General features: G+C 37.5%; 1 protein-coding gene and 1 long non-coding RNA gene across 2 annotated transcripts; both read right to left on the reverse strand.

Annotated features, from left to right (window-relative positions):
• Nucleotides 1-227: 227 nt before the first annotated feature.
• Nucleotides 228-4711, reverse strand: LOC125253534 (sterile alpha motif domain-containing protein 3-like). Its single transcript, XM_048167544.1, has 4 exons — nt 4588-4711; nt 3732-3884; nt 3370-3462; nt 228-573 (listed from the first exon to the last, which is right to left on the reverse strand). The coding sequence occupies exons 1-4, from the start codon at nt 4687-4689 to the stop codon at nt 271-273; spliced, it is 651 nt and encodes a 216-aa protein (XP_048023501.1). The 5' UTR covers nt 4690-4711; the 3' UTR covers nt 228-270.
• Nucleotides 4712-5419: 708 nt separating this feature from the next.
• LOC125253535 lies at nt 5420-8810 on the reverse strand. Its single transcript, XR_007181460.1, has 4 exons — nt 8398-8810; nt 8260-8285; nt 6809-6885; nt 5420-5571 (listed from the first exon to the last, which is right to left on the reverse strand). It is a non-coding gene; the product is annotated as an uncharacterized LOC125253535 (long non-coding RNA).
• Nucleotides 8811-27593: the final 18783 nt, after the last annotated feature.

Here is a 27593-nt window from a genome sequence, read left to right on the forward strand (position 1 = left end):
CTTCAGGTCTGCTGAACTATCAGAGTGAGTGCACAAATGTGTGCTTGGATTATTTTCAAAGTGCAACACTGCAAAGTATTTAAAAATAAATAAATAAAAATTAAAATAAATTAAAAAAAAAGTACAAGGCACCTTATTTTTTACTGTTGTGAATAAAAGCACTTATAACAAAATCTGACTTGAGGTTTTTTTTTTTCCACGGAACACAGAAAAAAAAAAAAAAAAAAAAAAAAAAAAAAAAAAAAATGATGACTAGTGGACGACACCATTTTACATAATTGTGAGCAGATTTTTTAAGGATTGAATTTTTGGTGCCAGCTCCACCTTTCCAAGATTAAGGAACACCTGCTGGATGAAATTAAAAGTGTTTCTCATGCACTTAGGATAGTCCAAGTGAAGGCCATAAATAAGTCCAAAAGTTAGACAGAAGGCCTGAGGCAGGTTGTCTGGTTCCATAACGGAATTCCCTTCCAAGATGATGGCCACTTGGGAAGGGTTCAGTTGTGGAGTTTCTGCATCAACGCAGAGGATTCCTACTGGAATTTGCTGGAATGAGTCCTCGTCAGTGATATCCTAACAATGAAAGAAACAAGATCATGCAAGTTAAATAATTCTGTGTTGACAACTGAAACCTATATCCAACACACAATCAATACCAGTCTAAGTAAGTCATGCACAAAACAGAACAAATGTTCTCCTTTAATGTCAGGCCACATTTATGGCAATTTTGCAACCAATACTTGCAATGTATAAATTAAATTAGCACTGTCCTTCAAAATCAAAATACAATGAAGTTTTCCCTTCACATACGCAGAGTTGGGTTCACCCAAAAATGTAAATTTGATGTTTATCTGCTTACCCCCAGGGCATCCAAGATGTAGGTGACTTTGTTTCTTCAGTAGAATACAAATGATGATTTTTAACTGCAACCATTGCCATCTGTCAGTCTTATAATGCATGGCAACAAAATCTTTGAGTCAAAAAAACTTCCATAGACAAATCCAAATTAAACACTGCGGCTTGTGACAACACATTGATGTCCTAAGACACGAAACGATCGGTTTGAGTGAGAAACCGAACAGTATTTATATCATTTTTTACCTCTAAAACACCACTATGTCCAACTGCCTTGAGCATCCGGTGCGTGAGATGTGTATGTGCTCTGGTGTAGTTTAAAGGGTTAGTTCACTTTCAAATAAAATTTCCTGATAATTTACTCACCCCCATGTCATCTAAGATGTTCATCTTTCTTTCTTCAGTCAAAAAGAAATTAAGGTTTTTGATGAAAACATTCCATGATTTTTCTCCTTATAGTGGACTTTAATGGCCTCCAAACGGTTGAAGGTCACAATGTCAGCTTCAGTGCAGCTGCAGAGAGCTTTAAATGATACCAGACGAGGAATAAGGGTCTTATCTAGCGAAACGATCGGCCATTTTCTAAAAAAAATACAAATGTATATGCTTGATAAACACAAATGATTGCATTGCACGTGCTTCCGCTTTCTGTATTCTTCAAAAAGCTTACGCTGTATGTCCTATGCCTTCCCTATTCAACTTTTGGAAAAAACGGAACTGGCACTCGTTACGCAAGTTGAATAGGGAAGGTGATCATTTGTGTTTATCAAGTATATACAGTTGTATTTTTTTTTTTAGAAAATGTTTTGCTAGATAAGACCCTTATTCCTCGTCTGGTATCGTTTAAAGCTCTCTGAAGCTGCACTGAAACTGACATTGTGACCTTCAACCGTTTGGAGGCCATTAAAGTCCACTATAAGGAGAAAAATCATGGAATGTTTTCATCAAAAACCTTAATTTCTTTTTGACTGAAGAAAGAAAGATGAACATCTTAGATGACATGGGGGTGAGTAAATTATTAGGAAATTTTATTTGAAAGTGAACTAACCCTTTAAACTACACCAGAGCACATACACATCTCACGCACCGGATGCTCAAGGCAGTTGGACATAGTGGTGTTTTAGAGGTAAAAAATGATATAAATACTGTTCGGTTTCTCACACAAACCGATGGTTTCGTGTCTTAGGACATCAATGTATCGTCACGAGCCGCAGTGTTTAATTTGGATTTGTCTGTGCATTTATTATTTTTTTTTATTTTTTTTTTTTTTTACTTTTTTAGATTTTGTACCCATTGACATGCATTATTTGACTGACAGACAGCAGCGGTTGCAGTTAAAAATCATCATTTGTGTTATACTGAAGAAACAAAGTCACCTACATCTTGGATGCCCTGGGGGTAAGCAAATTAACATCAAATTTTCATTTTTGAGTGAACTATCCCTTTAATTACTCACCCTCATGTCTTTTTTTATTTTTAATGAAATACAAGTTGTGTTCTTCCACTCACATCCTATGCAAATAGCACATTTAAGGTCCAAAAAGGTTGCAAATATATCATTAAAATAATTCATGGGACTCCAGTGGTTATCTAGTGGCTTAATGAAGCAACACAAAAACTATGTGCCCAGTAAAAAAGATAATAATAATAATAATAATTATTATTATTATTATTATTATTATTATTATAACAACAATAACAACAGCAACAAAAATATTATTATTAAAGGATTAGTTCATTTTCAAATAAACACATGATCGCCTTCCAAGTGGTTCCACCAAAAACGCACTTACATATTCTTCAAAAAGCTTACGCTGCATGTCCTACGTCTCCCTATTCTACTTACGGAAAGAAAGCAGCGCCAGCTCTATTTTTTCTGTAAGTAGAATAGGGAAGGTGTAGAACATGGAGGGCAAGCTTTTTTGAAGTGAACATTTGTTTATATAAAGCATATACATTTAAACATGGGGGTGAGTAAATTAGGAAAATGTTATAATTTTATTTGAAAGTAAACTAATCCTTTAACAAAATATTCCTCTCTGGCACATGTTCACAAGAGCACCACAGGCATGATTAAAGCACTGGAGTCACCTGGATTTCTTAAATGATGCATTTACCCTTCTGGACATTAAAAGTGCTAGTTGCATAGACTGACAGTGGAGGAACAGACAAACAGATATCATTAAAATACATTCATGTTCAGAACACAAATTGAGGTAAGTCATATTGGTTTAGAATATGTTTGAATAACTAATAACTAATGATTTTCATTTTTTGGTGAACCAACAATTTAAACTGGGGAAGAAAAAAAAAAAAAAAAATTACTTTTTTTTTTTAAATAAATATTTTCAATCTGTCCCAACATTAACCAGTAATGCAACTATTTAAAAATGGTTAAAATACTGAAAATAAAATTTTGGAAGATAATGAAAATTAGCAGCAGGCAATCTTCATTAATGAAATAATATTTTACTTTGTACCTGGAAAATTTACCAAAAAAATTGAATAACTTACGGAGCAGGTCTTAAAGAAGGTGGAAGGATCATCCCCCAAAATGACTGGCAGTCCACGAAGGCAAAGGGACCGAACATCTGTTGGCTCAGTGGTCTGGAAGATATGGCAGATATTGTAAAACAGTTTGGTTGGAATACACAAATGCATTTAATTAATAATTTTTAGAGTTTGGGAAGTAAAGAAGAGGACAAGACGAAATGACAAACATAAAAGGAGAAAGGGGAGTAAAGGGAGACAACAGAGAAGAGAGAAACAAGAGAAAGAAAAAGTAGAAACAAGAGTGGACAGACAAGTAAAGAATACAGAGGAATGACAAAAAAACAGGAGGAATAAGGTAGACTGATGTAGACAAATAAACCCACCTTTGTCTTACGTAAAAGCTCAGCCAAAAGCTGACCAGCAAGGCCTTTCTTCTTTCTGAAGATGTCCATTAGATTTGGAGAGTAACGGTCAAGAGCATCAAAGAAGCTCTCTCTGAGATTTTTACCCACTACTCGGTTGAACTCGTAATAAACCTAAAATATAAAACGTCAAACCATATTAAGCCATGGTCAATGCCACATGATTTGTGTCACAGTGCTGACCACCCCTAATGGTTATACATGCCCATTGTCATTTATACCTATTTGTGTAGTCCAGTGGTGTTCAAACCTGTCCTGGAGGCACCCCAGCCTTGCACATTTTGTATGGCTCCAGTTTGACACACCCAATTTAGTTCTTGGTCTAAACTAACAAGCTGAAGAGTTAGATCATGTGTGTAAATGAGGGAGATCAGGGGGGCGTGGTTTAGCGGGGTCTGCACAGGAGGGAGTGTCTGGGGATGTGCGGTGATTGAACGGGTTGAATTAAATCACGAACACCTGTTTCTCGTTCCAGTAATTGGCATGGAGCGGTAAAACGCCAGGAGAAGCAGGAGCTGAGAGAGAGAGAGGGACTGCTGACTAACAGTGAGCTGTGCTCGTGCGTGGAGTGAAGCCCGTCCTTGGATGTGGAATTATTAGTGTGCGTTGACCGTCTTTTTGTTTATGTGTTTGATATTTTTCTCTGTGATAAACTGTCAGCAGCCCAAAGCCGATCCCTGTCCTCTTCCTTCCCATTACACAAAGAACCTTCATTACAGAGACACAAAATGTGGAGAGCTGGGGTGCCTCCGGGACAGGTTTGAAAACCACTGGTGTAAGTCAATACAATAAAAAAAAAAATTCTTGCATACTGTACCTGACTCTCTGTAAACAGAGCTGGCCATCGAAGAATCATCTGGCTGATGTGAGGCTTCTCATTAACAACTTCTTTTCTGCGAAGAGCAAATGTCATGTCCATGTGTTGCTTGACAAGGGATCCATTTGGCTTTGTCTTCTTCATTTCATTAACAAGAACCTGACGAACTCCTTCTAGGTTCTTGTCATCCATCCCCTCTGGATTTTCAGGTAAGAAATTTATTTCCCCTTTCCTAGGCTTCTTGATGTCTTTGTTGGGAGGGTTGCCAATTGCAGTGTGCCTCCCACGTTTACCAGCATTGATAGTGACTTCAAGTCGACCCAGCTGGCGCATTTTGGTCCTATAATTACCCATCTTGAATTTTAAACTATTTTTCCATCCTTCCCAACCAGAGGATGACCCTGGCTCTTTCAGACATGGGTGTGTTTGTACCAAGGATTTTGCAACAGCATCAAATTCTTCCTTCGTTGGATATGCTTTAAATTCATAGATGGCCTCAGCAAGTTTCTCCAGAATATCATGTTTCATCTCTTTTGGGACTTTCAGATTGGTTTCATCCCTCAGATACAGCAGGTTGCCTTGACGAAGTCGATACTCGACATCAACTGAAAATTTTGGAATAGAAAATACATCTGGCCACTGAGAACTTCTATCCATAGAAGAGACAGACAGGATCTCTGTGTCTGCCAGGCTGCATGTTTCACTAAAACATTCACTTTGTGAAGCAAATAGTTCAAGCTCAATTATGGGGATGATTTTGATGGTAGGCTTATCCGGAAGCTCAGAAAGATCTGTAAGATTGCATAGTTCATTGTTAAATTCAGGATCTTGGTACTGTAAAGAGAAGCTGTAGTTCGTTTGGAGGGTGGATTTGAGCCATCCAATCAAATCTTCAAGTCTGTCAGGCCGTGTTGTCATAGTCATTTTTCTTATATCTCCATCAGTGACAATAACTCTCATGGTTAGTTTCTGTTGGACAGCCATCTGGGAAAAAATAATAAAGACATTTTTAGCAGATAACATATCGTCTCAGTGTCACCATAAGTTCTCCTTGCACCTTGTATGCTGATAATGGGAAGACATCATTCAGCTCTGAAACCCTAACCACACACATCGAGGTGACATCACTGCAGAGAAGTTGGTACGATCTAAAGTGCTCAGAGTACCATGCTGTCATTTTGTGGCAAACAAACAAAATTTCTGTGTTAGCCACAACAATCTTCTCAATTTGGGCATATTCAGGGAGACCTGAGCAAGAGCCAGTACAGAGAATCATGCCTGGATTATACTTGATTCCATCTAAACAGACAGACGATGCATTAAAAACAGATCCAGAATGATCCTGAATGTTTTGAGTGATTACACTCTGAACATTCATGGGGAAAGAGGCAAGCAAAATTGGGGTGACCTTTGAGACTTCAACTGATGGTTTGAAAAATGAGCTACAATCAAGATGGTAACTGTTTGCTTTCTGGTGTTTGGTAGCAAGTGTCATCGCAACATTTTTGAAATTCTGTGCATTGCGAATTGACCTTTTAAAGAATTTATGCTTCCCCTCGAAGCGCATTGTCCAAACTTCACACAGGGGCCCGAATTTCCTTATTAGCTGAGGGTAATGTTCTATATAGTGATGTTTAGGCTTTAAACGGAAATCAGGAAATGTTGACTGCAGCAGCTGTCTGTGGTCTGCTATCTTACATTCCAGGAAATGCAGTGTCTCTTCAGTATGCCGTGGTGCCACAACTAGCTCAACAATGTCCTTGAGAAGCATGAGAATTTCCCAAGTGTCGTCACCCTCAGGGACATAGCTACCAATGAGAAATGGAAGAAGCCTTATGAGACACCAGTTCTCATGGGCATTTCCACCAATGGTACCTTTGGTGGAAAATCCCTTTCCAATCACTTGTGGTCTGTCTGTTTTGTCAGCAAATGTGTAATGAAAGTATTTGATGGCATGATTTAACATGTCCAGAGTGAAATAATTCTTGCCTATCAGGTCTGTAAGGCACAGGGACAACTCGGTTGGAACAATCCCTTCTAAGACATCATGCATGATGTCAGGAGGGTACCCACTGACCACATGAAAGTGATCAAGATTCTCAGTTAGTGGGCAGGCACCTTTGACACCATAGGTTCGACTCAATTCTGGGTTCTGTCTAACTTCCTGCACCTGCCTATTATGGGAGTCTTTCTCTCGGAGCTGGAAGGAACCAGAACGTACCTCTTGCTGCTGAGTGTCTCCACTGCTCGCCAAACAATATCTGCAAAACTTGTCGACAGAGAAGCTCTCCAGGAATCCTGCAAGAGAGTGGGCACCAAGATTATCAGCTGCAACAAATAATGCTGTACCTCTCACAGTTTTACCAAGTTTTTCGAGGTAAACCCCATTTTGCTCCAATATCTTCAGATCATAAATAAGTGGTTGCAAAATTTTTGCATAACCACACTTTTTGACTGTTGACGAATTACACAGCAAAGCAAGCTGGATTGAGTTGAGGGTTGATCGATATTTTGCTGGTAAGTTGGCAATGACCCAGTACACAGCACACATTTTGTGTTTTAGCTTTGATGTTCCTAGTGGGTTTGCAATTTCAAAGTCATCTATGTAAAGTCCCAGAGCAATTGTGAAATCATCTCTTGTAAGTAAAGAATTTTCATTAAAGTACTGCCCATCTACATATGATCTGTATTCCTGCAGCACATGGACCTTTTCTGACATTGCTCGGTTTAACACATCAGTTTTGTTAAGCAACTTCTGTAGCATGGAAAGAATGGGGACATATGCAAGTGCTTTTTGTCCTTTCTCCACAACATATTCAATGGGGTTTACTAGAGGAAACTCTCTGCGTACATAGGCTGCTCTTCTTTTAGCAGTTCCTAAGGGTCCATCTTTTGCCAAAAAATGCATAATGTTACCTTCTGACACAACACTTGTAACCTCTCTTACAAGAGTTTCATCCATGTCAGGATATTTACTTAACACAGCCCTGACTCTGTTGTGCAAAAGTGGCTGTGATAGTTTATGAATCTGACAAAGCTGTTCTACGACTTCTTGTACAGAACTCTCTGGTATGTTCAAAACACTTTGCATCTTTAACAGAAGAGATGCCAAGTTGTGCTCAAGCTGTTTTTCTAAATCAGGAAGATCATTATTGCTGTCTTCTTCACTCAGGGCTTCTAAATCTTCCAGATCTTCAGCATGTGACATTTGCTCTTCTGCAGCATCACTGTCAGGGCTTGTGTAATAATGACCAATGATTTCTGATTTAAATCTTTTCCAGTTCTGTTCCTTGTGTAACTTGCTCTTGTGCGCTTTGAATGTGGAATAGACACTGCTTTCAAAGTTACACTGTTTGTAAGGGCACTTGACTTTATGATTTACTTTTAAATGTGCAGTGTGCAAGTGAATTAAGTAATCAGCCTCAGAACAATACTCGGCAAACCCACAAGACAGACAGCTAAACTTAACTGGTACATCTACACTCTGCTGACCAGACGGTTTGGAGTGAAAGCGGGATAAGTGCACTTTTAAGGCATTAAACGATTTAAAAGTGCATAGACATTCCTGATGCAAACATGGAAATGGCTCATTTCTAGCATAACTGCCATGTTTCAGTCTGTAATGTTTAAATAACTGTGATCTTTTTTCACAGTTAAAAGAACAATACTTACACTTCCAGTGCATGCCTTCCTGCAACCTGAAACACAAAACAAATTTACTGTTAGAGAGCGTTCATCTGTGTTTGCATTTAAACATTAATTCAACATTAAATAAAACTTGGTTTTTAAAGTTAGTTTAAATTCACTCACCAGATTTATTAAATTTGTCACGCTGTTGAACTTTCTGCTCCACTGGAAACACGTTTAAAACGCAGCACTTCAGATGGGATCAAACGGGACCGTGTCTGCTGCAGGCCAGTGACAAAAACAACTATATGACATCTGGAAATAACATCGTCTGTTTAAAGTATGTTTTCTACGCTCGCAAACAATCCCTCGATGAAACAGCGAGAACAATACACAGACGAAAAAGGGCTGCGGAGCTCGCCTCACGTGAGTTCAGGCTTGGCGCGATGAATTATGCGAGGCGAACTCGCACGGGTAAAACGGGACCATGCCCACGCCAACCACGTAAAAAGCCTAGTCGGTGAAAATATCGCAACCCGTTTAACAATTTTTGTAGTGCTCGCAAACAGCTCTTAAAAAATAAAATGTAACAATAAACAGACTACAAAAGGCCGCGGAGAACGCCACACAAGATAACGTTATTCAAGTGGTATCGTGTTCACTGCGCAAGTGAATAATCTTGCAAGTTGGCCAGGGAAATTCCTTAAATTGTGTTTTTCATTACTCCCAATCACCCAGCCGATGTCATGACTATGCCAGCCGAATTTGCCTGTCGTGTCAGATGTTGAAGTAGCCTAGGACCCGAACACGAGTAAAAAATGCGAAACACACTTAAAACAGTGTTTTTTATACTCATAAACAGCCTCTCAGCCTCTCAACAGAACAAAAAGCTGATTTAAATGATTATATTCTAACTACTCACCAACAACTCTACGAAACCACATGCAGCTGCAACCACATGAAAATGGCGTCGTCTAAAACTTCTCAACAGCTAACTGGGGTGGGTGGATGGGTGTGGTCAGTTGAAAAACTTTTTAAATTTAATCCATTAAACTTAAAGTTATTCACACATTCAACTATGTCTGCAGAAGTAGTAGAATTTACTTACATTTTTACAGTATTGCACTAAATCTTAAAAAAATTAAGTATGTTGCAATTAAACTGTTTTTGTAGATATTAAATCTGGGCTAACAGTGCAGGATGAACCACTGCCAGGTAACGTTCAACACACATCAGACACTGAAACAGAGGACGACCAGTGACACCTAGTCCTTGTAAAAATCGATGTAGTAACTCTACATTTGGGTATATTGGTGAAAGAAAAATAAAAAAACATAGAGAGTAAATGTGGCGACCAGGGCGGGCGAGAGCCGTGAGGGAACGGCGCGAGGCCGGTGGCGCGAGTGTTAATGAGCTTCACCTGGGAGGCGCACCGGCCTTGAGTCCCTCACGGAGGAGCTCCGGGAGCATAAAAGGAGGAGCGACTACAGTGAAGGACGAGAGAGGACCAGGCCTGGACTTTACGTTATGTTTTATTATGTTTGTGTGGCCGGCAGACGTCCGCGAGGGTCTGCCGGCATTACTTTCGTTTTGTTCTTTGTTTATTTTGGTATTAAAGTTTTGTTGAATGTTCGCCGGTTCCCGCCTCCTTCTTCCCGTATTGACGAACTTCGTTACAGTAAATTATGCCACAAACTGTGAGATTGACATAGAAGAATTCTGATGGAAATCTTCTTTCTCGTGCAATAAGCCACAAAACATAGGAGTGTATAGGAACCCCGAACAGTAGATTAAAGCATAGCACTCCAGTCCTGAGATCATTCAGTAACAAAGCTTCATAGGTTATGCAGGTGGAAGGAAGTTCCTCAATTGAGGTGAAGTTCTCAGTGGAGACATTCATGCTCGGTGCCTCTCTAATCAATAAATATTTGTGCAATTGCAATCTACAAAGGAGACACAGAGAGAATTCTGTCAGACGAGACAATAAACGGTGTGATTCAATGAATCTAAAATCACAGTCATTCAGTTACACCCATGTACATTGTGTATATAATGTATAGAGTTGAGTGTATATTATCAGCGCATTTTATTCAAGTAAGATGTCAAGTTCTGTAATTATGTGTAAGAGTTCATGGCTCAGATTCATAAAAACCCATTTTATACAATCACTAAATAATATAAACTAATCACGATTTAAAGAGTTTGTTACCTGAAGAGTGAAGTCACCCCAGACAGATCTGTACAGTATTCTTTATGATTAAAGATATAAGAGCATGGTTACATAAACACCTGTGACATGCAAAAACTTATAACCATAAGGCTCAAAAAGACAAATATTTGAATCCCTGAAAAGCCTTTCCAACTTTAAAAGGAAAAAGTTCCCAGTTAGTCATGTTCAACGTTACATCGATGCTGACATTTTGGGGTCTTGCCTGGGAGCCCAAACACTTCCAATTGGTAACTAAATAAGCCAATGGACATTGGCTACTAAGATTTGCATGCCGAGCCAATCCCACCCGGACATACGGGTCAATCATTCGTGGTTGTAAACAGCGATTGCTCTTTTCCAGCCATCCTTCAAGGTAAGCGGTTTCCTGATTGCAGTGAAACAGCAATTCTAATTGCTAAAAGAGCTTGTTATAGAGGAGATCTCTCCTGCCAGTTTGAGGGCACATCCAGCGATGATTTGCTTCCTTAGAGAGCAGCTGTCTGACATGTCTGGGCTGAGAGCATGCTGAAAAAACATTTGTGGATGGTGCATGCTCTCACTGCGAGAGCATCTCCATGTTGGCATTGCGGTTGTGACTTTCCCTCTTCACAAACGTATCGAATTCGCTTCTCATAGCAGACCTGCAGGTCTGGGTAAGACTTTGGGAGACCTGAGGGTTACAGTGGGAGCGCTTCCGTCGGGCCAGTCCCCACGGACCTCCCACACCTCTAGCATGCCATGTGATGTCAAGCTGCCTAATGATGCCGCAGGTCCCTCTTGTGGGTGACCCAGTGCTGCATCGGAGAGTGGCTATTGAAGATGAAGCTAAGTTCCCTTCTTTGGGTGGGTGGCCATCTCCTCCTCTGGAGTCAGCAGCGGCTCAAGTCACTGTTCACATCTCGGGCAAGCTCAATCATGCGGCTGACGTTCTCTCACATTCCAGGAGAATGGAGACTCCATCCCCACGTGGTCCAGCTGATCTGGAGTCAATTCGATTGCCTCCCAGGAGTCCTCAACTGCCAGTTGTTCTATTCCCTGATTTAGGGGACCCTCGGCATGGATGCGTTGGCACACAGCTGGCCCCAGGGCCTACACAAGTATGCATTTCCACCAGTGAGCCTGCTCGCACAGACACTGTGCAAGGTAAGGGAGGTCTTGCAGGTCTTGATGGTTGCACCTTACTGGCCCAACCAGACGTAGTTTTCAGAACTGAGGCTCCTCGTAAATCAGGCCCTCCCTGGCGGATTCCCCTGAGGAAGGACCTGCTTTCTCAGTGACAGACCTCTGGGACCTCCACGTGTGGTCTCTGGATGGGATGCAGAGGATTTAAGTGGCCTACCACCGTAGGTGGTAGACACTATCACTCAAGCTAGAACGCCCTCTACCAGGTGTGCTTATGCTTTGAAGTGGAGTCTGTTCGCTAAGTGGTGTTCCCAGCAGGAAGACCACTGGAAATGCCTGATAAGTTCTGTGCTTTCCTTCCTGCAAGAGAGGTTATAACGGAGGCTGTCCCCCTCCACCTTGAAAGTGTATGTTGCTGTAATTGCAGCATATCACGATGCTGTTGATGATAGGTCACTGGGAAAGCACGACCTGATCATCAGGTTCCTGAGACGAGGCTAAATCCTCCCAGACCACACCTAATCCTCCCCTCTGGTTTACAGAGAGCTCCATTTGAGCCACTGGAGTCAGCTGAGCTTAAGATCCTGTCTCTAAAGACAGTGCTCCTGACCACATTCACTTCCTTCAAGAGGCTGGGGGAACTGCAGGCATTTTCGGTCAACGAATCTTGCCTTGAGTTCAGGCCGGCCCTGTCTCAAGTGACCCCGGCCAGGATATGTGCCCAAAGTTTCCACCACTCCCTTTAGGGACCAGGTGGTGAACTTGCAAGCACTGCCCCTGGAGGAGGCAGACCCAGCCCTTGCATTGCTGTGTCTCACTTTGTGCATTGCTTGTTTACGTGGACTGCACACAGAGCTTCAGAAGCTCTGAGCAGCTCTTTGTCTGCTTTGCAGGTCAGCAGTCCTCCAGCGTAAGCCCTGTCCCTTCTAATTTCCTTGGGCTTATGTGGGGCGTTGGGAAAGTAACGACTGTGCAGAGGACAGTTGCCAAAAGAGCACACTACAGCTTGCCAGTATCTGTATCTCTGACAAAACAGTTCAGTGGCTGTGGCACTTTTCATAATGTCGAACGTGAACGAGGGAATGGAGACGTTACGTCCCTCCTGCCACAGCCCTGAACCACTACTGAATGGCCGGGATCCCTGTCTCGGTTCCTCAGCAAACATGAATGAGTGAGTGCAAGCTGGCCTCGTATACCTGTATGTCTGGGTAGGAGTGGCTTATGATACAAATCTCACAGGCCAGTGTCCATTGGCTCATTTAGTTACCACTTGGAGGTGACTGGGCTCCCAGGTGAGACCCCAATATGGGTCAGGGAACAAAGGTTACATTAGTAATCGAGACTGTTTTTTTTTTTTTTTTTTTTGTAATGTATAATACATTTATAATACAGTTTATACATTCTATAAAGCAATCTATATGCCAATGGATTTAGAAAACAACACTGTGCCTTCACTTATTCTCAGTAAAAGATGATATTGTTACTTCCACAATTTTATTTTTACAATGACATTGTAAAGTAAAGCTTGAACACTCGTTGTTTAAAAAAAAGTACAAATGCTTAACAGTCAGATTTCTACAAATTACATAAAGAACATTCAACAGCTGACATTTGTTCCTCATCACATTTTTTTTTTAAATTTAGCTAGAATGACCAACTGACTGTGTATAGTTTGGTGACTGAATGTTCTGTCTTCACTTTATGAAGAACAGAAGCAGTAGAGTTTCCCAACCCTGTGCAGATAAAGAACAGGTTGCACAAAACCAGCCAGAATGAAAAAACTAAAACTTAGAAACCAGAACAGTAAAACTTCATTCTGTCCTTTCTGTTGCAGAACAGTGTAGAATCCTGATATAACGAAAGGTACAAACATGGCAACCAAGGTTAAAGTGGTTATTAGAATAATGTGAAATGCTCTTCTCTTCATGTGGTTTTCCTCCCCTCTTTCTCTTCCTCTCTCTCCTGGTCCTGACTGCTTCAGAGCTCTGAGAACAGCCACCAGACAAAACAACTGGATGGAGAGGAAGATGAGAAACTGCAGCAAAATGTACCATGTATATGTCTTCCGATTAGATACAATTTGTATGGTTATAGCAGCCAAACAGGATCCAATAGTGATTATCCAGACTGCAGTGCAGCAGATCACTCTATATCTGAGAGGTTTGAACTTCAGAAAGGTTACAGGATGAACCACTGCCAGGTAACGCTCAACACAGATCAGACACTGAAACAGAGGACGACCAGTGACACCTAGTCCTTGTAAAAATCTATGTAAAATCTCTAGATTGGGGAAATTTTGTAAAAGAAAAGCAAAAAAAAGTAGAGAGTTAATAATCTCACAAACTGTGAGATTGAAATAGAAAAATTCTGATGGAATTCTTCTTCCTTGTGCAATAAGCCACAAAACATAGGAGTGTGTAGGAACCCCGAACAGTAGACTAAAACATAGCACACCAGTCCTGAGACCCTTCAGTAACAAAGGATCTATGGTGGAAGGATAAACCTCAGGTGAGGTGAAGTTCTCTGTAGAGACGTTCATGCTCAGTGCCTCTCTAATCAATAAATAATTGTGCAATTGTAATCTACAAAGGAGAGACACAGAGGTCAAACAAATCAAGCTCTGACACATTTTATACAATAGCTAATCGAGATTTAAAGAGTTTGTTACCTGAAGTCGCATGCTGAAGTCACAACAGACAGATCTGCACAGTGTTCTGTAAAGATATAACAGCATGGTTATCTAAACACCTCACATGTGGCATGCAAATTAGTGTTATACACATGAGGTTAAAAAAAAAAAAAAAAAAAAACAGAATCCCTGAAAAACCTGTCCTACTTTTAAAGGAAAAGGGTTTCTTTTTTTTTTTTTTTGGTAATATGTAATGTAAAGATTTCTTATTGTATTAAAATTCTGTAAATATATATATACAAATATAAATATAAATTTTTGTGGTTTGGTATAGAGAAAATTACTAAAAGATAATGACAATTTGAGACAATTCGAGTTTTAGCCTAATAAATTGGAAGTGTCTGCTTAAATAATAAACATAAATGTAAATACAGTCAAAATAAAAAGTTTTAGTTTTAGTGTGTGTGTATATGAATATTTTTATTTGTATATAAATAATAATAGTAAACAACAAAACATATTTACAGACACACACACAAATACTAAAAAACAAAAACAAAACAAAACATGCAAACTAAAATCTATAAAGCAATCTGTAAACCGACGGATTTACAAAACAACAATGTGTTTTTATTATTCTCAGTAACATGATGATATTGTTACTGTCACAATTATATTTTCACAAAGACAGAGTGTAAATTAAAGCATAAACACCCTCTGGTGTTAAAAAATATGAATTCTTCAAATTACACAAAGAACATTCAAAAGCTTTTCACCACCTTTTTTGGTATATATATATATATATATATATATATATATATATATATATATATATATATATATATATATATATATATATATATATCCGCCTGAGAACCAGAAAAAAAGGTTGTGAATTTAGTATTTATTCATGTCATTACATTGTTTAGAGCATAAAAAAATAATGGAAAAATATCATTTGAAAAATGATATTTTATTCATATGTTATGTCCTCTGTACCAGGACTCACTTAAAAAAAAAAATAATAATAATAACAAAAAGACATGAATAGCATGAATAGGCTTAAAACAATGGGATTTTTTTTTTTTTAAATCACCAATCAATTTTTAGGTTTCAGGATTTTTTGTTTAAAGATGATTCTCAACTATGTTATAAAAGATATAACAGACAAATATATAACATGCCTATTCCTTGCAAAAAATGTTGTAGAAACTCTACATGTAGGAATATTTGAAAAATATAAATAAAAAAAATCAGACAGTAAATAATCTCACAAACTGTGAGATTAATATTGAAGAATTCTGATGGAATTCTACTTCCTCGTGCAATAAGCCACAAAACATAGGAGTGTGTAGGAACCCCGAACAGTAGACTAAAACATAGCACAGCAGTCCTGAAACCTGTCAGTAACAAAGGTTCAATGGTGGAAGGATGAACCTCAGGTGAGGTGAAGTTCTCAGTAGAGACGTTCATGCTCAGTGCCTCTCAAATATATTAGTAAATATTTGTGCAGTTGTAATCTTCAAAGGAGACAAAAAGAGAAGTATAAGTGTCAGACAAAACAAAAAAAGGGTGTGACTGAATGAATCAAATCGCAGTCATTCAATTACACCCATCACCCATCAACAATTTTATTCAAGAATCTTGGGAATAGAGACATATTCCCAAGATTAAGTGTAAACATTCATGGCACAGGGATACCCCTTTGTCATGTTTTTTTTTTTCTTTTACCATCTTTCCTTTGAATTCATTTCAATAATGTGTTAAGTCTAAATGGTGAAACAACTCAAGCTCAGACACATTTTATACAATAGCTAATCGATCTAAACTTATCCAAATCTAAACTAAACTCTTACATGGATAACCACAATGATACTATAAACTATTTAGGGTGGATAATGACAAACCAAAAGGAGTTTATTACCTGAAGCTACCCCAGACATCCACCTCTGCATAGTGTTCTGTGTTTCATAGGGGAAAGTGGGGTGAGTTGTGCCAGTTTTTACTCAATGTGACTTTCAAGTGAGGCCATGGCAGTAATGCCTTCAACTTAAGAATGTACATATATTTCAGGATGTGGTGCATGCCTGAGAACAATAACTTTGGATCTGAAATAAATTGTTTCAGAAATATAGCTTTTGGAAAAAAAGTGGTCTCGTGGCACAACTTGCCCCTGGTGCGGGGTAAGTTGTGCCTTTGGGGAGAATACGTAGGGGTAATTTGTGCCAGTCATTTCTGAAGTAAAACAGAACATTTTAATGTTATGAACTGTAATGCTATATGAAAGCAAGACAAATTCAATACAAAATTACTCATTTAAGGTTTATTTAGATATTGTCACCCTATTAAACTGTTGGAATAGGCTAAGTCATATTTTGTAGTTTTTGGGAAAACACAAAAAACTTAAATACACAAAATATGATATTTGTGAATCATTTCAGGCAAAAAGGCTTTGGCAATAGATGCCTGTTGACATACATAGAACGCTGTCTCTCAATTATAAGAATAGCATATAAGAATACACCACGTTCCAAATTATTATGCAAGTGACATATCAGTAAGATTTCAGTAGAATAAACATTCAGATTTTAGTTTTTCTAAGAAAATGTTTGTTTGTTTATTTATCCATGTCTTATAACTGGTATCAGTCTCAGACAAAATAATTTGCCAGGTCTATGGAAACCCTACTTAGAGGTTGTTCCACATTATTAAGCAATTCACAGTTTTCATGCAAAATGGGGAGGAAGAAAGATCTTTCTGAAGATGAAAATACCTGTTTGCTACTCCAACACTGGCTTTTTTTATAGCTGCCCTTTTAATACAATTCATTTTTTTTGACAGGAACTTTCATTAATAAGCCTTTATCTGACCGAGTTCTGCTGTGCTCTAATCACTCACAAATCTTATGATAATTCGATAATCTCCATTCAGTTTTCACACAATATTAGTTGTTTTCATGCCTTTTGCACAACATTGGACCATTTCATGCTTTTCATCTTCAGAAAGTGCGTTTTATAAGTGTGTGGCATGATGGGTTTTGGTCTAAAATCAAGAATGTCACATAGTTTAACTGCTAAAATGTAAGAGTACAATGTACAATTACAAATTAATAATATGTTGAAAATAATCATACGTGGGGGTGAGTTGTGCCACTGGCACAACTTAACCCAGGCCCTCTGGCACAAATCACCCCGGACCCACAAGTTTGAAAAACTAGCATGATCCAGCAGTTAAGAGCTAACATCATGCTAACTGTATAGACTCATTGTGTAGCCTGCTAAAGCACTAAAACATGTGTGAAATGTTTACAAACTTGTTTATAATTGTTCAGACACTACAATCAAAAAACCTTGATCATAGAAATTTTACTTTGAAAGGGAAAAAACAGTTTTTTTTTAGCTAAAATGTGCTTTCCTCTCATGCCATGTGTCTCTCTTCTTTGGAGGATGAGTAAAATGGATGGCTTTTCAAAATTATGTGGTTACATGACCAATTTCTTCTATGGTTTTCCAGAAAACAATGGGTGGAACTACTTCCCCCCTGGCACAATTACCCCACTCTCCCCTACTGCTTTTTAAATGTCCTAAAAAATAATTCACACAAAAATTTAAATTCTGTCAATGTTTACTCAGCCTATTCGTGTCGTATTGCTTTCTTTCTCATGTGGAACATAAAATATATTCACGCTGCTCAATACAACAAAAGTAGGCTTTCACAAGTTAGTTTCGTACCTTATATTCAAAGTCTTGTGAAGTCATACGATATAGCTTTGTATAATGAGAATGCTGAAATTTTTAATTCATTGATATAGTAATCCCCTTTCAGGCTCAATATGGACATTTGGCAGGTCAGAGATGTCCCTCCATGCACATTTTCAAATGAAAGTGAAAGTTAGAGTGAAAATGTAAAAAACATTAGGCAATTCTTGACGGGGTGGCGGGGAACAATTGGGTCAGACACAGTATTCACAAAATAGTAGGTGAAAAGTACCAGAAAAAGGACTTACTGCTTCCAGTGCAATCCCTGTTGGGCTGCGTCCGAAATCGCATACTTTCTTAAGTAGGCACTTATTTTAAATAAGCAATTACTTCACAACTACTAAAAAACTATGTTCTATATCGTAGGAATGTGTGTAGTATGAATGTAATCCAGACGTACTACATCCACCATGTTGTCATTATCATGTGATCTACCAGTGTCAGTTGTGTCGCGTCACCACCATATAGCAAAGTGTCTATTGTATGCACACTGAAGAATCTCTATGGAAGTATAGGTCATCTGGGTACTTTTTGCCCATTATTTTATGAGTCCTGTGAATTTGGACATAGTTCTTTTGTCACATACTGTTTTAGCCTACTATATAGCCTAGTAGGGAAGTATGCGATTTCAGATGCAGCCATAGACACTGATGGACACTTACTATCCCATGAGGCCATGGGAGAGGATTTGGCTGTATGTTCAGATTACATTCACAGTGTACACATTCATAAAATCATAAAAAAAGGTACGGTGCTTGTCACTGGGGCAGTACCCTAAGGTACAAAAGTGAAAAGGTACATCTTTGTTCCTTACTTACCCCTAAATGGTGAATATTAGCAAAGTCCCTTTAAGACAAGTCATTTCACTCGGCGGCCATCTTTGAAACGCCTCTCGGGCATCCAAGTGCAGCTCCTATCTCTTTGAATGGGGAAACATTAAATTCTCTAAAGCTGTTCGCCAAGCTTTCGATTAAATATCATATTTGAAATCACCAATGAAATCTGTTAACAACTGTCTCATAAATGTTGTTTCTAAAAGCTCGAATCATGACAAAAAAACTGTATTTTTCAGGCTTGATCAACCTAATGCGCATGCACAGTCGTAAATGCGCATCTCTTGTGCCTCATTTCGGAGCCGCGCGTCTGACTGTTTCTATAGAAACCGGAGATTCTAATGGCCGCTGCAGTGACGCGATGACTTTACCAATAGACCCTTTTCACAATGACGTCAGTTAACTTCCGCCTATCCGCAAAGCAGTGTATCAGTTGTTCCGTCTTACCTTCGCGCCGGCGACTTCTCGGGAAAATGCTTTAATAACTTTAAATGCGAACTGTTTATGTCAAGGATTTACACAGTCGGCTTCTTCTGGTAATGATATTTATTATTTCCTTTCTGTAACTGCCTTGGTTAGGGTTTCCACGAGCAGAAACTTTAGCAATGTTGTCATTGAATTGAGTTTTATCACAACGATTGTGTGTCCACACAAATCTGTTAGCCTATTTGGAATAACAAGAATATTGTCTTTAAAAAAATCTTTATTTTTAGAAATTGGTAGGCTATATGATAATGGATATTGTTCTTGTGAGATTTATTTACAAATAATGGACATCTGGAAGTAACACGTCCACATATAATACTCAGAAGAATTAATGGTGTGAAGATTTGAGATAATTTTACATCATACCAGTTTAAACTGAACTGCTGCAATATATTAAGATTGTATAATTTGTAAGAAGTGTATTGAAAATACAAAACGGAAGTAGCCTATGTGTTCATTTAATGTTATTCCCTGGAGAAATAATTTGATTTTGTTCATTTGCTGCTATAACAATGAGTACTGTTGTAAATCCTCTGTATATTTTTGTATGCGACGATCTTGTTCTGCAATAAAGAGACGAATGACAATGTTTTTTTTACTATGGTAAAAATGCCATGTACATGAGTCAGTTTTTACAACATTAACAGTCTTCATGTAGAAATAGTATTATATTAAACACAATTTGTATTATTATGTATGCCATATTTATCGAAATAAAAGTATAAAAATAGACTTTGATATTTAAAAAGAATAAGCTTATGTTGATCTTCATTGTACATAGGCCTGTAGTAGGCACTGAAATAAGTAGTGCATTAAGGTTTGAATGAATAGTTTTTTACTGCACGTAAATGTCGGAAACATGCGTTTATTTCACAAATATATATAAACAGCTTCGTCTGCAATAAAGATAGCAAAGTGCATGTATGGCTTCAGTACGTATTCAACTCCTCCGACTTTAAGCAGCAAATCGCACCGATCGGTAAGTTTGTTTGAGATCTGCGGCTGCCAAATACCTCACCTTGAATTTACATGAAATTGGGCGACCACAGTCATCCTTTAACCACATTTGTGGCATATGTACAAATATTGAGTGCACTTCATTCGAGTCGCGCTAGTATTCCACTATGCTGACGGAAGTGAGGATACACTGCTTCGAGTCCTAACGGAAGCTGTGTGACGTCATGTGAAAAGGGTCTATCGGCGATTGGCTCTTATCAAAGAGCTTAGAACCCAAGAGGCAACACTTTGATACTTTTTGGGTAACAGCCAGTAGATGGCGCTCCGGTAGCGCGGCCGCCATTATGGGGTGAAAATACTAACTGGACCATTAAATCCTTCACATCTTACGCACCCAAAATCGGCGAATTTCACTGGCAAATCAGAAGCGCAATAGAACAATTTTTTAAATTAAGTCACCAGTAAATTGTATGGCTCCTACAGTAAATGTTGTATTGTCTTATATGATTTATTTTACAAGTTGTGGAATGCAACCATTCATCCATCTGAGGTAACGTAGTTAGCCTACTTTATTGAGTATTTCCATTTTATGCAACTTTACACATTTAGTAATAGTAAATTAATAATTAATAAATTTGAGATCATCATGTTTGCAGCAAACAATATATTTAGACCTGTAATAGTAATAATATCTAGGTCTGAATTGAAATAGGCTATATTGTACGTTTTAATTGATCACGCTACAGTACAAACATAATGATCTTATAATACATGATGCATTGCTGTGTCCGTTATTGCATAATTCACACATTATCGCATAATTCAAACACTTTTGGACACTTTTTCTTTAACGGACATTAGACAACACTGCAAAATCAAGCTGTTATATTCATATATTTATTGTCCAACATTCCCAATTTTTCTGATGCATGTCCTTAATTTAATTTCATATGTTGGTAATAATTCAGTGTTTATAAAGAATTTAAAGAATTTTAACCCAAACTGACTGGGTTTCTAGAGAGCAAAGATTTTGTGAAAAAAAGTGGAAGACAAACACAAAGTGTGTAAAATAAACTGTTAAAAGGATTTGATGATCACTAGTGATAGTATTTTATTCTGTGTTGTCATCATTCAGGTTGAATTTCAGCTTTAATGTACGTTTTTTTATTTATTTATTTATTTTTTTTTAACAAAGCAGCTGATATTGTGATAGAAACTAGTGGACTTCCGACTCGCTTTCACCCCAAAATGGCGGAAACGGAGGGCTGCTGCTGGGTGCCGGTGTTTCAGTGGAACGTTCTACTGAGTGTCGCTTCTTGTCAGTGTATATTCTTTGCTCTTATTTAGAAGGTGGGACTTATTCCGCCATATTGCGCGTTACACTTTCTCCCAATCATAATAATACGAGTGACGAGTGACTTGTGTTATTCTATAGTCTTTGATATTAGTAACTTAAAATTTAAAGGTACATATTAGTATTTTAAAAGTACACATTAGTACATTTTTACCTCTGTACCTTAGGGTACTGCCCCAGTGACAAGCACCGTACCTTTTTTCTGACAGTGATACAGAACATACTTTTTTTGCAGTCATGAAGTAATACTGATCCAAAAGATGTAGGCCTACATCAAAGATTATGTGATTTTGCACGCAGCCGCAGTGATGGGAAATCTGATTCATTTAGTTAATTCAAATGGTTCAATGAACCAAGTCATAAAACATTCAGTATTTTTATGTCATCACATCTCAAAGCAATTCTAGCTTCACATCGTTGGTTCATTCAAAATTGAGGATCACTATTGGCCCTGTCACAAATGGCACACTCATGTGCACTTGTGGACTTACAATGGCGTGTCCATTTTTCATTTTAGGTTTCAGAAGGGTGCTCGTAAGCGCCCCCATCCCATTGCGGGCCATATGCATCCTCGATAGGCACTTTAGCTGAGGCCACAATCTCCACAGCAGACTTCTACCCGTTGGTCAAAGCGGAATTACGTCACGAAAATGTGGACTCGGAGGAACACAGTGAGGGCTTAGGGTTCCGTTTGGGACAAGGGAAGGCAGAGCATATTTACATTCATGCAAATCATCTTGTGGGATGTGATGCATGCACACGTAAATAAAATATGGAGAAGTCTTCTTTTCAGACATATGAAAATAAACATTTAAACAGAGCTGAATCAATACAAAACAACAAAAAATGACGTCACTTTTATGTGATTTATCTTTAAATGACAAATTATGAGCATACCAATTCAACACATTCATAAACATCTGCCATTTTAAAATTATTTTTAGTACAATTTGCATAGAATAAAAAATTAGTTTGTTAAAGATTTACACATTTTAAATAATAATAGACAATAAAACAGAAAAAAGGTTTACACAAACCTTAATTTTAAATTATAACACATGCAACCCAAAATCCATAAATCATAAAACAATAGGCTTCCAAAACTGATGGGCCTTAACTTTTCCTCAGTAACAGAGACTTTCATAATTTCCTTGTCACAAAGACAGAGTGTAAATTAAATCTTGAACATCCCCAGTGTTAAAACATATATAAATTCGACATAATTCAGCATTCTATAAATACATATTTCTATATTTTTGTTCTAATCACCTTTTTTGAGTTTATTTTGCTGTTATGGCTAGCTGGCTATACATATACAGAATAGACAACACATTAGTGTGTCTATATATAAATTAGTTATAGGTTCAGAGACTGAATGTTGTCTAAAACACCTGCTTTGTCAAGAACAGAGGCAGCAGAGTTTCCCAGCCCTGTACATATAAAGAAGAGGTTGCACAAAACCAGCCAGAATGAAAAAACAAAAACTAATAAACCAGAACACTGAAACATCTTTATGTTCTTTCTGTTGCAAAATAGTGTAGAATCCTGTCATAATGAAAGGTACAAACATGACAACCAAGGTTACAGTATTTATTAGAATGAGATAAAACGCTCTTCTCTTCATGTGGTTTTCCTCCTTTCTCTCTCTCCCTCTCTCTCCTGGTCCTGACTGCTTCAGAGCTCTGAGAACAGCCACAAGACAAAACAACTGGATGGAGATATAGAACAAGAACTGCAGCGAGAAGAACTGTGTAAATGCCTTCAGATTAGATAATGTTAGCATGATCATGGAAACCAAACAGTATCCGAGAGTGATTATCCAAGCCACAGCACAGCAGATCACTTTATATCTGAGAGGTTTGTACTTCAGAAAGGTTACAGGATGAACCACTGCCAGGTAACGCTCAACACAGATCAGACTCTGAAACAGAGGACGACCAGTGATGCCTAGTCCTTGTAAAAAATGCTGTAAATTTGGGAATATTTGTAAAATATAAAAAAAAAAAATCGGAGAGTAAATTATCTCACAAACTGTGACATTGACATTGAAGAATTCTGATGGAATTCTTCTTCCTCGTGCAATGAGCCACAAAACATAAGAGTGTATAGGAACCCCGAACAGTAGATTAAAGCATAGCAAACCAGTCCTGAAAGTCACTGTGAAAGGTTCTTGTGTTATGTTGGAAGGATGATCCTCAGGTGAGGTGAAGTTCTCAGTGGAGATGTTCATGCTCAGTGCCTCTCAAATATATTCGAAAATATTTGTGCAATTGAAATCTACAAAGGAGACACAGAGCGAAATATGTGTCAAATGAGATGAATCAAATCACAAATAACAATCTAGAATCTAAAATAATCTAAATAATAGCTAATCCATCTAAATAGCCTAAACTTTTACATGGATAACCACAATGATATTAAATATCAAAAAAGATTTTGTCACCTTTAGAGTGATATCAACCCAGACCAGTGATCTGTAGACTGATATAATATGAGAGCACGGTTATATAAATACCATGTGACATGCAAATATTTACTTTTACAGAAGGTTAAAAAAGGCATGACCTTCTTTGAAATCTTACACATAATTTCATGCTATTTTTTTATATTATTTCAAACGAAAGTGAAAGCAGAAATGTAAAAATAAGCAAATCCTTAGGAGACTGTGCCGATGCTGTGCTCATTCCCGACAGAGATATGTAGGGAAGGTTCTGTCAAACGTTTCAATGAATCGGTCAAAAAAGATTCAGCCTTTATTTTTACGTCATCACATCTTTACGCAAGTCTAACATTCCCTCATATTATATCAAGTTACATCATTTTAAATCGAAACAGTTGCTTATAAAGGTACAGTCTCTTTTATTGAGGATCTCAATGTATGCCCTATACTCACTAATAAGTATACTCTGAAGGGTGCAGGGAAATAGCCTACTGTCTTATGTTGACATTTATCACTACTATATTTTTGAATCAGAATATTACCTTAAAGGGTTAGTTCACCCAAAAATGTAAATTACTCACCCTCGTGTTGTTCCACATCCATGAGACCTTCATTCATCTTCTGAACACAAATTAAGATCTTTTTGATGAAGTCTGAGAGGTTTCTGTCTCTCCATAGAGATCCAACACAACTACCACTCCACGGTCTTGAAGGGTAGGAAAAAGACATCATTAAAGTACTCCATGTGACTCCAGTGGCTTAAACTCAATTTTATGAAGCAACGTGAGTGCTTTATTTGCATAAAAAACGTAATTTACCACTTTACTTACAAAAATCTGCAACGCGCATTTACGAGAGCTTCAAGATGCATGCATGTTGTGTTCAGATTCACGCGTCAACACAGTCTAACGGATGTGGAATGACACAAGGGTGAGTAATAAAGGACAGCATTTTCATTTTTGGGTGAACTAACCCTTTAATAACAAAATCAAAATGTTTACTGCCTGTTAAGAATTATTTAAACTGTGTACTCTCTCTGCGTTTGGCATATGGTTATACAAAAATATTTTATGTTGCATTTAAATAGCTTCAATTCCCACATAACATATTGAATAAATCACCTCAGTTCAAAATGAATGCATATGGCAAAACTTGAAATGGATAAAAGTTAGTGTCAGAAACTAAATGAAATAAACCACAAACAAACAACATCACAAACTATAATTATATGACATAAACTACACATATAATAGGCTTAATACATATAAAATGACTACATGAAATTAAAGTTTTTGTATGTTATACACAAATCACTTTGATAACCTCTAAATAAAACATATATAGCATATAAAACAACTATAGCAGATCTGGTCCCACTTTATATTAGGTGGCCTTAACTACTATGTACTTGCACTAAAATTTTATACCGTGTACTTATTGTGTACATACATGTTTTTACATTGTACTTATATTTGAAAAATGCCTGCATGTCATTACATCTGTATTAAATTTCTGTAATTACATTTTTAATTTCACTGTTGACCCCTCCCTTACCTCTTAACCTGCGCACCCATAAACTTTCCTATACCACCAAACCTTCCCTAACCTTACTCGTATCCCACATCAATAACAGCAAAAGTGTTTTGCAATACAATATGAAGACAACAAGTACAAGGTACTTATTTTTTGATGTAAGTAAATAGTAGTTAAGGCCAACTAATATAAACAGGGACAGCAGAGTGTAAGTCTAATGATTATTTTTCAATCCAAAATAAATGTTCATAATATTTAAAGTAATATTTAGTAACATAAAATATCACTATTGCAGGCTTTATGGAGAACAGAGGCAAGAGAGTTTTCCAAACCGGTGAAGATAAAGAACAGGCTGTAAAAAAACAGCCAGGGCAAAAAAAAAAAAAAACCAATATTCCATAGTACTTGAATAAACATTTGGGCAACAAGGGTAAACAAGGCAGCAATAATAAAAGGTAGATATATGACAAACATGTTCACAGTAATTATTAGAATGAGAAAAAATGCTCTTCTTTTAACTTGATTTTCCTCCTCGTTTTCTCTCCCTTTCTCTCCTGGTCCTGACTGCTTCAGAGCTCTGAGAACACTCAAACAGAAAAACAACTGAATGGAGACGTGGAGTTCATGGAGTTGTGGAGTTCATGCCGCAGATGTGAAGTTCACTGTCAAGTTATTCATCTCCTCTCGTTTATTTTCTCAGCTTAGAAGCTCGTATAACATCAAAAATAAAACTGTGATCTATGGAAAGAGAACATTATAAATGAACCTTGTGCACACAACATCAAAACAAATCTTAACATCGGCACTCTTAACAATAAAGGTTTTTTATTGGCGTTGATGGTTCCATTAAGAACCTTTAACATCTATGGAACCACAAAAGATTCTTTATAGTTGAACAAAGTTCTTTAGATTTTTAAAATGTTCTTCATACTAAGGGAAAAAAAATGTTTTAAGAACTGATAACTAAAAGGTTCTTTGGGAAACCAAAAATGGTTCTTCTATGGAACATGAATTTTTATTTTTAAGAGTTGTAATCATTAGTCTTCATTTGCATAGTAAAACAAATCATTTTCTGTCATATTTCCTTTGGATTCATCTGTTCGAAACAAACTGAGCTATGCTGTAGTCACAGCTTATTTTACATACATATTATTCTTCATAATCTTTAAACCTAGTAATGACAGTGACATTGTAATAGATTATTCAGTGGAAAAAAAGCGTGTCACCTGAAGATTGAATGCTCTCTCTGGATCGGCCTCAATCCCTGTGTTGATTTTTTGACTGATTTCACAACTGTCACATTGAATATATATATATATGCATGACTTAGAACATGACATGCCATGTAAAAAACCTAAAATGCAAATATGAGATTAAATATGAGATGGCCTTCTCTTAGTAACAATCATAGAATTTGTAAACAAAACAATGCAAATTGTTCTCATATTGTTTCATATCCGTGCATATAAATAACTGACATGCATTTTAAACGTGCCCTAGAATTAAAAATTGAATTAACCTTGGCATAGTTGAATAACAAGAGTTTAGTACATGGAAATGACATACAGTGAGTCTCAAACACCATTGTTTCCTCCTTCTTATATAAATCTCATTTGTTTAAAAGACCTCCGGAAAACAGGCGAATCTCAACATAACACCAACTGTTACGTAACTGTCGGGATCATTAATATGTACGCCCCCAATATTTGCATATGCCAGCCATTGTTCAATGCATTACACAAGGGCAAAACGTCTGGATGTGCACAGCTGAATCATCAGACTAGGTAAGCAAGCAAGGACAATAGCGAAAAATGGCAGATGGAGCAATAATAACTGACATGATCCATGATATCATGATATTTTTAGTGATATTTGTAAATTGTCTTTCTAAATGTTCCGTTAGCATGTTGGTAATGTACTGTTAAATGTGGTTAAAGTTACCATCGTTTCTTACTGTATTCACAGAGACAAGACTGTCGTTATTTTCATTTTTTAAACACTTGCAGTCTGTATAATGCATAAACACAACTTCATTCTTTCTAAATCTCTCCAACAGTG

This window comes from Megalobrama amblycephala, linkage group LG18, assembly GCF_018812025.1.
Source record: "Megalobrama amblycephala isolate DHTTF-2021 linkage group LG18, ASM1881202v1, whole genome shotgun sequence".
Lineage (NCBI taxonomy): Eukaryota > Metazoa > Chordata > Actinopteri > Cypriniformes > Xenocyprididae > Megalobrama > Megalobrama amblycephala.